The sequence below is a fragment of the Diabrotica virgifera genome, chromosome 1, assembly GCF_917563875.1.
Source record: "Diabrotica virgifera virgifera chromosome 1, PGI_DIABVI_V3a".
Classification (NCBI taxonomy): Eukaryota; Metazoa; Arthropoda; class Insecta; order Coleoptera; family Chrysomelidae; genus Diabrotica; species Diabrotica virgifera.
Window position 1 is genome coordinate 216,116,037 of NC_065443.1, and position 12,029 is coordinate 216,128,065.

The 12,029-nt window shown below is 32.1% G+C and overlaps 1 protein-coding gene across 1 annotated transcript in view; it reads left to right on the forward strand.

Annotated features, from left to right (window-relative positions):
• Positions 1 to 11,716, forward strand: part of LOC114326413 (zinc finger protein 43-like) — a 34,710-nt gene extending 22,994 nt beyond the window's left edge. Inside the window, exon 2 of the mRNA XM_050647183.1 lies at positions 7,777 to 11,716. Within this exon, the coding sequence (XP_050503140.1) occupies positions 7,777 to 9,401 (1,625 nt within the window). The 3' untranslated portion in view covers positions 9,402 to 11,716. The remainder of the gene's footprint in view (positions 1 to 7,776) is intronic.
• The last annotated feature ends 313 nt before the right edge of the window (positions 11,717 to 12,029 follow it).

Here is a 12,029-nt window from a genome sequence, read left to right on the forward strand (position 1 = left end):
TGACAATATATGCTAACAATATTATATTCGACTGAGTGCGTTGTAAGACAAAGAAAGATTTGGAAAATATGACCACGGCATTGTGTTCATTTTTTTCGAATCCTGAAAAAATCAATAAATATTTTTGAAAAATTTAAACGCAGAATGAAAGACTAAATTATTACCGAGGGCCGAAAGTCCCTTAGAATAAATAAAAAGTTTATTTTGAATGATATATTTGAAATTAAAAATCACACTAAATTTTCTTTTAGATTTTCACCCCTGTAACGTATTAAAATAAACATTATAGAAGTTCTCAGGGACTTTCGGCCCTCGCTAATAACGTAATCTTTCATTCTGCGTTTAAATTTTTCAAAAATACTTATTAGTTTTCTCAGGATTCGAAAAAAATGAATCCCCATTTGACTAGCATTGCAGCCGAAAATACGTTCCGATCCTCTTAAGGTCAGACCTACAAATTTTATAAGTTCTTATTTTAGTGTCTGTTACTCCCAAGATTAGTTCGTATTCCCAACATTTAGTCCCCTTATATTACCCTCATTTATCTACGGTTTTGACTAAGCACCATGTCATTGTTCTTCTCAGCTATTTTTTGGTTCAATGCTGTTTTTTTGTGCTGCAAATTGATCTGTACGATGTTGAATTTGCAGTTTATTCATTTTTGATCCTCCAACAGGCCCTTTTGTATATTTTTCAATCTGCATGGATTCCCTTTCGATCTCCTGCGGTGTGAAAGTAATGGTTGTAGGCTTTGGTTCCTCAACGGTTTCCGCCTGTTTTTGCCTATATCTAACGAGATAATGCTAACTCGCTGGTAAAATAGTAACGCTTCCATTGAAGCCTCGTGAGCTCATCTTCTGACTCATTTCATTATCAACCCGGAGACTCACACGCCGTCTTTCGGCAGCGGTTGGTTTGGATCCCAGAATCACCCATCGTTTAGTTCTGGGTCCAGGATTTTGTTCCAATTCTTGTCAATGGTGTCCAGGGGCGTAACAGAGACCCCCGCAGCGTGAAGATTGCGGGGGCCCAAATCGATCAGGGGCCCCATCTTGTCGTCTGATATTATGTAAAAATCTGTTATAGGTATATGATTTTACTTTGTGTGTTTAAATTTAAAAACGTAAATTTCTAAATAGGCCTATTCGGCAAGTGAATCATCTCATATCTAGATACTTAATCTTTTCCGGTCTCACGAACTTTTATGGTGACGACAATATACTATAATGCTATGTACGTGACTATTGAAAGATTTGAGAATTGCAATTTGCCGAATTTTAGAACAATATTTCTAAATCTAGAAATGGGTTTTCTCTTTAATCCTTACCTATGTTTAGTATTTCGATACAGTTATCCAGAGGCCCCCCAGCATAAAGCTTACGGGGGGGGGGGGGCAATATGTCAAGGGCCCCATCTTGTCGTCTAATATATGTAAAATTGTGTTGTTATATTATTTGCATACATACGTTTTTTAAGCAGTGCAGTATTGAAAATAAAGTTGTCCATCCGAATTAATAAAATTGTAGATATTATATTCGCTGATAGTACATAGTGCACGAAGAAAATTGTTCATCTCATAGAATAATACTATGTACTAATGTAATCATTTAGTAATTTTTGTTCTATTTTATTCTATACTAATAAAAATGAAAAATGTAAGTCGTCATAAACAATGCATGAATACATCAATAGCTCAGTAAATGACAGTTCTGGAGTGGAATTATGACAGTTCTAGTTACACTCCACTTCAAAGTTGGACTTATGCCATTGGTTGCTTTTACTTCGGGGGGGACCCTCCTTGGGGAGAAAAACCTACGTTTAAAATAAGTCCGGAAATGCATGAATTGACTAGTTATAAGCAACTTTTGTTCTATAGAGTTTCTTTATCCGTTTTAATACTTTTCAAGTCATTTGAGAATGAAAATGTACAACGTTTTCAGACGGGTTTTTCGCAAATAACTTAAAAATAAGTATTTATCGAATTAAATATGAGATATCGAAAAAATATTTCTAGCAAAAATGTAGCTTATAAGACAAAAAGATGGTGTACTTATTCATGAAGTCTATCGACACAGTAAAAGCACAGTTAAGCTCATGAAAAGTTATTCTTATTCGTCCAATTCCAAATCGAATATTTCAACCTGGAATAACCAAAAAATAAAGCACTTTTCGGGAAAAACTCATTAATACTTTTTTTTAAATGTTTCAAAATAAATCTTTATATTTATTTTTTATAAAAGTTTCTAGCACCAAAACTATACGAGTTACGCTCAAATAAAGTTGGCCCCTTTTTTTGGTAAAAAAAATTTGAAAATCTGCCTCTATTTCGCAACCCAAATAAAATTTATCGTTAGCGCTTTACCATTTACTTTAAATATTTATTGTTTATATGATCTGTAAGTATGACAGGTTCGAAGTTCTTATTTTTGAAAAAATTTGGTAAAAAAAGTTATTTTATTTTGGAAAAATACCCTTTTTTCAAAATAACTTAAAGAGTAAGTATTAGTGATACGAAAAATCTCAAACAGTAAAGAAATGTAGGTCTTGCTTTTAGCTTTTATAAATATTTTGGCTTTATTTTGTTTTTCTGTAAGACAATAATTGGTTACGATATGGCTGTTTAAAATTTGCATATACTCGTGATTAGTGACTCGTTCAAGCCCTTTCAACTGGAACCCTTTTAAAAATAAGCACTTTGAACCGGTGAAACTTACAGGTCAAATATAAAAGTTAAGTAATTTGTAAGGCGATAATGATTAGTTTCATTTTAGGTGCTAAATAGGGAGAGATTTTCACAATTTTTTTACCAAAAAAATGGGATTAACTGTATTTTGAGAGTAACTGGCTTAGTTTTGATGCTAGAAACTTTTGTAAAAAATAAAGCTTCTTTTAAACACTTTAAAAAAGTTCTAATGAGTTTCCCCGAAAAGTATTTCATTTTTTGGTTATTTCACGTTGAAATATTCGATTTGGAATTTGCCGAATAAGAAAAACTTTTTATGAGCTATAGCGTTTCTTTTACTGGGTCGATAGACTTCATTTCTGTTTCATTTTTCTATAAGCTAGATACATTTTTGCTAACAATATTCTGTTCGATCAAATACCTTCTCCTTGAACTATTTGCGAAAAATCGCCTAAAAACGTGTTTTTTTTGTTGAACAATAAACATTTTTACTCATAAATAACTCGAAAAGTCTTGAGTTGACACTGAAAATTACACGGTATCGCCATATTTTACGGTCATTTACTGGGCTGTAATACATATAGATATTTGTTACACATGTCGCATTTAGTAATTTTTTACGCCCATTTACAATTCTGCGGGGGGGCCCAACGGAGTTTGTTACGCCACTGATGGTGCCTTCAGATGCCATTTTAGTAAGTTCTTTGTCATTTTAAAGGACAATTTCATTCTCAGACACAGATTTGACTGAATAGTCTTTAGGAAGGTTGCCGTCTTATACTAATAAGAGCAGGTTTGTTTCTGCCGCTGAGCCCTTTGGAATAAGCGGCAGCAGTTCTGCTCTTTTTTGTTAATTTTTCGTCGGATAAACAGACACAGTCTGTTTAACAGCCTGTGTGATTTCGGCATTCCCTGGAGTATTATTTTGGATGCCTGTGAGGTAATTTGACCTTAGTGTATCAATACGCCGTATCAATCATCATCATCAATGGTGCTACAGCCCTATGAAAGAGCCTCGACCTTCCCAAGTCTATTACGCCAGTCAGTTGTTTTCAATAAATTTTTTTAGTTCTTCTTGCTGTTCTTCTTCAGTTTCCCGTATTTTAAATCCACTTATAATTATGTTATTTTTCTTCTTGTATTCTTCAACGTTTTCGACTTTTTCTTCTAATTTTTTCTAAATTTTCAACTTTCATCTTCAGTTCGTTAATTTCATTCTTTAATTCTATAATTTCTCCTCTGATAATTTTCAGTGTTTCTTTATATTCATGAAAATCATTTTTAATTTCTTTCATATCCTTGCGTATTTCCGATGTCAAATTTGAAATTAAATTTTTAATTTATTGTTATAAATGTATCGATCTCTGACCAAGCGCAAAGCTTCGCAGCCCAAATCAACTTTTCGGAGGCCACGAATCTTATCTCTGTCAGCTTTTTCTGTTGTTTGTTTATCTTTATTTATATAACACTATTTTATACAAATATCTAATTATAGGATGAAGGATGAACACAACTGCAGATTTAGTCAACATCGTGAAGGGCCGTAAGCTGCAGTACTTAGGGCATATAATGAGAAATCAAGGCAGCTACGAGCTACTCCAGTGCATTTTACAAGGTAAAATTGAAGGAAAAAGGGCCCCAGGACGAAGAAGAATATCCTGGCTTGCTAACTTGAGAACATGGTATAGAAAGACCTCAACACAACTATTCCGTATAGCAACTAACAAAGTCATCATAGCCAGAATGATTGCCAACGTTCGGAACGGACAGGCACCCTAAGAAGAAGAAGATCTAATTATAATTATACCTATTTATTTAATGTTTATTATAATCTATTGTTACCTGTAATTGACTCAGTGAATGTAGTGTGAATGTGAATGACTAAACTCGTAACGGCCCAATTTATGAACTTTGATACGGAGCAATCACACACGTGTATTACATACTATTACGGTTCAACTTAAACTCCCTCTACCCAACCCGCTTTTATTAACAATAATTAGCGGCCACGACCGGTCGATGTGGAAATATTCTTCTTGAGTGGCATCTGCCCCACACCGGGACGTGAATTTACAAAACCTATACCATTTCAGTCATTGGGGCGACTGAATTCGAGTAGGTTTTGTATGCAGAATATTAGTTACATATCCTATGCTATTTCGGTCCAGAAATTAACTATATCGGTGTAGGATTTGTAAGCGAAATTTTTGATTATTATTGAGCAAATGTCTATACTGTTTCAGTCGTGTAAGTAAAACTAATCAAATATTTACTAAGTGGATTTATTATTCTATCATAAAATTTAGATCTGTTTTGAAAATTAAAATGAATAATATATATTTGGATAATATTAAAAATTAAAAACAAATCAATAATTACTAATATACGAATATATACAGTATGTCCATGTAAGTTGGAACCATATGGAAAACTTTTTTATTATTGATTTTACAAAAAAAGATACATATTCTTCATAAAAAAATCCGCATGGTCTAAAACCGAAGATGCACTCATCTGATATTAAGTTTTATTAATAGTATATGAGAGATGTCAAAAAATATGAATTTTTGTCAAGAGTAAAGTATCTTTATATATTTCACAAGATTGAAAATTGTTATTATGAAAATTTATTTGGACTTAAAATAATGTTCTACTGTGCAACTACATTCTTCTAATTAAAAAAAAATTGAAAATTTCTCAAATTATCTCACATTAATTTTCTCGATATTATTAGTTTTACGAAAAAAAAGTTTATAAAAAGTTTTGCATGGTCTAGAAACTAAGATACAACCATAATTTATCAAATTTTATTAATTGTATACAAGGTTTGTCAAAAAATATAAATTTTGTTCAAGAGTAAAATACCTTTATAGTTCACAATATTTCAATTAAAAAGATGTAATTGTATACTCATACATGTTTTTGAATTCTGAATAACTTTTTATAATAACATTTGTCAATATTGTGCAATATAAAGGTACTTTACTCTTTAGCGAAATTCATATTATTTTTTGACATACCCCGTATAAAATTGATAAAATGTGAAATATTATTATTGAATCTTATTTTGTAGAACGTGCAAAACTTTTTATAAAGAATAACTTTTGTTAGGTATCTTCAATTTTTTTTCCAATTAGAAGAACATAATTGTGTATTAGAACATAATTTTTAATTCCAAACAACTTTCGATAATAACAATTTTCAATATTGTGGAATATAAAGGTGCTTTACTCTTGAGAGAAAATCATATTTTTTGACATACCTCGTATACTTTTAATGAAATTTGATATCTGATGATTGTATCTTAGGTTTTCGACCATGCAAAATTTTTTATAAAGAACAACTTTTTTTCGTAAAACTAACAATAAAAAAGTTTTCCATAAGGTTTAAACTTAGTGGGACATATTGTATAAGAATTAAAAAATATCTAACATGGGTATTTACTAATATTAAGGCGGAGATAGATATCCGCGCCGCAAACTCCGCGCCGTGTGAGCGCCGCGCGTTCGTGGCGCGGTTAATGTTCGTTAAAATTGTTCATTTTGACGAACCTTCCGCGATCCAGAGGAAACTTACGAACATTTAGTAATTGTAGATAATTAGTATTAAATGTGGGTGCCTACATTGGATCCGTTTTTCTCCAATCAGATCAGATCCGATATCGGCCGACGTCGGGAGTAGCTTCTCCTATTCTCATCGAGAAGTGTTTGGTTTCATTCCGATTGGTTGCAAGTTGGTTGCAAGTTGGTTGCCAATTTGTTGCAAGTTGGTTGCAAGATGGTTGCAAGTTGGTTGCAAGTTGGGGGTTGCAAGCTAACATGTTTAAATATATTCAATGTCATCATCTCATTTTCATTTTCCACGGTAAACATCAATAAGTTTGATATTTCCTTCCGACCCCTCCATTACTAACAAATATTCAACTCAGGCGCCCCAAAACCAACAAACCAGTCGCAAACCCGTCCAAATAGGTATTGCGAACCATCAAAGCATTTGTTGAAAAGCCGACAGAAGTTAGATCGTGGTGCGCCGTGTGCGAGCCGTTTGTGTGCCACTTAATAACACGTACTAATCTAACAAATATGCTGCGCGCGAGCGGCTGGCACACCGAGCAGAGCGCATATGTATACCCGCCTTTAGATACCTACTGAATTATTGAACAGAGTTAAGTCAGTGTTTAGGTAGTATAGCGGTAGGTTGCACTCGAATTTTTCGGTTCCTGGCAAATCAAGTTGTGTGAGAAAACATAGATACTATTTGTGACGGAGTTTTCATTTTTTCCAATGTCACAAATTTTTTCAGCACTGTGGTATTCGAGGGACATTGATCTTTTTTTAATATATCTGAAAGTCGTATAAATTCGGCGTGCATTCTATCATTTTTTTTTTCAATTAGAAGAATGTAGTTGCTTATTAGAAAATTATTTTTAAGTCCAAACAAATTTTTGTAATAACAACTTTCAATATTGTGAAATATATAAAGGTACTTTACTCTTGAGACAAATTCATATTTTTTGACATCCCTCGTATACTATTGATAAAACTCGATATCAGATGATTGCATCTTCGGTTTTAGACCATGCAGAACTTTTTATGAAGAATATCTTTTTTTTTCGTAAAATCAATAAAAGTTTTCCATATGGCTCCAACTTACAGGGACACACTGTATATATTCGTATATTAGTAATTATTCATTTGTTTTTAATTTTTAATATTATCCAAATATATATTATTCATTTTAATTTTTAAAACATACATATCTAAATTTTATGACATAATAATCAATCCACTTAGTAAATATTTGATTAGTTTTATTTACATGACTGAAACAGTATAGACATTTGCTCAATAATAATAAAAAATTTCGCTTACAAATCCTACACCGATACAGTTAATTTCTGGACCGAAATAGCATAGGATATGTAACTAATATTCTGCATACAAAACCTACTCGAATTCAGTCGCCCCCATGACTGAAATAGTATAGGTTTTGTAAATTCGCCACCGGGATTATTGTTTGCTTATTTCAGTTCTTTGATTTTTACATAATTTTTTCTTATATAAAAGAAATATATAGTTTCGTTTTTGTTTTAGGTTTGCCTCAGAACAAGAACAGGATGGAAATTACGAAAATACTTCTTGAACATTCCTGTCATCAAACACGTCAGATAAGCCTTTTAAATAGATGTGCGAAAGCTAAAACTGGAGAAAATTTTTACGAATGTGAAATTTGTTTTAAGCAATTTACTCAATCGGATAATTTGAAACGCCATAGGAGAATCCACACTGGAGAAAAACCGTATAAGTGTGAAATTTGCTATAAGAGCTTTTCTCGACGCGATGACTTGAAAAGACATTTGATGACACACACCGGAGAAAAACCTCACAAGTGTGAAACGTGTTTTAAGAAATTTACTCGAGCAAGTCATTTGAAAACTCATGAGAGAACACATCCAGGAGAAAAACTGTATAAGTGTGAAATTTGTCTTAAGCACTTTACTCAAGCAGATTATTTGAAAATTCATAAAAGAAAACACACAGAAAAAGAGACTTACAAGTGCGAAATTTGTTTTAAGCAATTAACTGAAGCAGGTGGTTTAAGAAAACATTTAAGAATACATACTGGGGAGAAACCGTATAAATGTGAAATTTGCTCTAAGCATTTTGCTCAAGCAAGTCATTTGAAAATTCATAAGAGAACACACACAGGACAAAAAGGAGGAAAACGGTATAAGTGTGAAATTTGTTTTATGCACTTTACTGAAAGCAGATATTTAAGAAGACATTTAAGAATACACACTGGAGAAAAGCCTTACAAGTGTGAAATTTGTTTTACGCAATTTACTCAATCGGGTAATTTGAAACGCCATAGGAGAATCCACACCGGGGAAAAGCAGTATAAATGTCAAATTTGTCTTAAGTCACTGAAAATTCATAAAAAAACACACACAGAAGAAAAGACTTACAAGTGTGAAATTTGTTTTAAGCATTTTAGTCGAGATGAACATTTAAAAAACCATCGAATGGTACACACTGGTGAAAAGCCTTACAAGTGTGAAATTTGTTTTAAGCAATTTACTGAAGCAGGGAGTTTAAAAAAACATTTAAGAATACACACAGGAGAAAAACCATATAAGTGTGAAATTTGTTTTAAACAATTTACGGAATCGAGTAATTTGAAACGCCATAGGAGAATCCACACTGGGGAAAAGCAGTATAAATGTCAAATTTGTCTTAAGCACTTTACTCAAGCAGATTATTTGAAAATTCATAAAAGAAAACACACAGAAAAAGAGACTTACAAGTGCGAAATTTGTTTTAAGCAATTAACTGAAGCAGGTGGTTTAAGAAAACATTTAAGAATACATACTGGGGAGAAACCGTATAAATGTGAAATTTGCTCTAAGCATTTTGCTCAAGCAAGTCATTTGAAAATTCATAAGAGAACACACACAGGACAAAAAGGAGGAAAACGGTATAAGTGTGAAATTTGTTTTATGCACTTTACTGAAAGCAGATATTTAAGAAGACATTTAAGAATACACACTGGAGAAAAGCCTTACAAGTGTGAAATTTGTTTTACGCAATTTACTCAATCGGGTAATTTGAAACGCCATAGGAGAATCCACACTGGGGAAAAGCAGTATAAATGTCAAATTTGTCTTAAGCACTTTACTCAAGCAGATTATTTGAAAATTCATAAAAAAACACACACATAAGAAGAGACTTACAAGTGTGAAATTTGTTTTAAGCATTTTAGTCAAAATGAAGATTTAAAAAACCATTTACTGGTACACACAGAAGAAAAGACTTTCAACTGTGAAATTTGTTTTAAGCATTTTAGTCAAAATGAAGATTTAAAAAACCATTTACTGGTACACACAGAAGAAAAGACTTTCAACTGTGAAATTTGTTTTAAGCAGTTTACTGAATTGAGTAATTTGAAACGCCATAGGAGAATCCACACTGGAGAAAGGCCGTATAAATGTGAAATTTGTCTTAAGTACTTTACTCGGGCAGATAATTTGAAAATTCATAAGAAAACACACTGAGAAAAAACCTCACAAGTGTGAACTTTGCTCTAAGCGCTTTTCTCAAAAATCACATTTGATAACACCCTTACTGGCACACCGCACACAATTAATTAAAATGTTTCAATTGTGAATTATTTGAAGCAATTTACTGTGGTAGATGGTTTTCGAATGAGAGACACTGGAGAAAAGTTTTGCATTGTGAAAAGTTTTATTAATAGTATATGAGAGATGTCAAAAAATATGAATTTTTGTCAAGAGTAAAGTATCTTTATATATTTCACAAGATTGAAAATTGTTATTATGAAAATTTATTTGGACTTAAAATAATGTTCTACTGTGCAACTACATTCTTCTAATTAAAAAAAAATTGAAAATTTCTCAAATTATCTCACATTAATTTTCTCGATATTATTAGTTTTACGAAAAAAAAGTTATTCTTTATAAAAAGTTTTGCATGGTCTAGAAACTAAGATACAACCATAATTTATCAAATTTTATTAATTGTATACAAGGTTTGTCAAAAAATATAAATTTTGTTCAAGAGTAAAATACCTTTATAGTTCACAATATTTCAATTAAAAAGATGTAGGGGAAGGGAGGGCAAGATGGAAGGCTTAACTTTATGATGTGTAAAAAAATAAAACAACGTAATACAAAACTTTCATTTTAATCATTCTTGAAAGAGATCTTATACAGTTACAAAAGTCAGCCATTAAATGTTATTAATAATAAGTAGAATTTTTTTTATGAGTAATTAAAAAATAATGTCAAAAATTCCATCTTGCCCTTACCCTGAGGGCAGGATGGAAAGCTTGTTCGGGCAAGATGGAATGTAGAGGAAAGCACTACATTTTACAGTTTACACACATAAAACTGCCATCTTCTGTGTCGGTACACAATTCATGTGCCCAACCATTACATACAGGACATTGTACCCAGTCCTCTGTGGGTTGTGCCACATAACGTTCACCACGTACACACAACACATAATTTTGTGAAGACTGTTCTAAATGTTGTACAATATTTTTAACTTTTTCTGTTTTTGTCCCTTTTTCTTTACCTTTTCTTTTATTCTCGCAGGTTCCTATTTCCTTGCTGTTATTTTTGCCTAACTATTATCTTCCAACTTGCCCTAAGTTGCAATTTTCCATCTTGCCCATTTGCCCCTTTCCAATAAAAATATCAATATTTTAAAAATGCTTTATTATTTCTCTTATTTAAATATAAATTCAGATAACCTGTACCTAGTAGATACTTTGTATAAATGCATAATAATAATATTATACACCTTGTTTAAATAATCGGATCACAAAAATTCAATAATTGCGTAATATTTAACTGCAAAAATAAGAAGGAAGCGTGTACACTCATTAGCTGACCTGAACTGATTGAGCCATCGTTTGTAAATGGAAGAGGTTCGCCTGCATCTGTGTGAGTGTGGATCCGGGCGCTTTATTGCGCAGTTCGGGTTTTATAGGTAATTTCCATCTTGCCCTATCCTTCCATCTTACCCTCCTTTCCCCTAATTGTATACTCATACATGTTTTTGAATTCTGAATAACTTTTTATAATAACATTTGTCAGTTTACTGAATTGAGTAATTTGAAACGCCATAGGAGAATCCACACTGGAGAAAGGCCGTATAAATGTGAAATTTGTCTTAAGTACTTTACTCGGGCAGATAATTTGAAAATTCATAAGAAAACACACTGAGAAAAAACCTCACAAGTGTGAACTTTGCTCTAAGCGCTTTTCTCAAAAATCACATTTGATAACACCCTTACTGGCACACCGCACACAATTAATTAAAATGTTTCAATTGTGAATTATTTGAAGCAATTTACTGTGGTAGATGGTTTTCGAATGAGAGACACTGGAGAAAAGTTTTGCATTGTGAAATAATATACAAAATGTAAAAAAATTGAAATTTTCTAATTTTTTTTATATTAATTATAATACATTATGTGCTATTGTACTTGTAATACATTTGTCTTATCTTTATTATGTCGCATATTTTATTTATTTAATCAGTTATATAGTGCGGCCGATATGTGAAACAATTGTGCATTTAATGATAGAAGTATATCATTTGGACCACATATATACTACACATATAAAGGTTCAAATTTAGATATGAGGCCATCTCAGTTTTCATTTCCTTCCTGAACACAACCCCTTTAACCATTTAACCGGCATGTTAAAAACATCAACATTCCAAAAGAGGAGGATATAAATCTGAAGAGATATAAAGTCAGAAGCCTACAAGAATATAGCACTAAAATCTTATACCAAAACAGACCAAACGAGAATCTA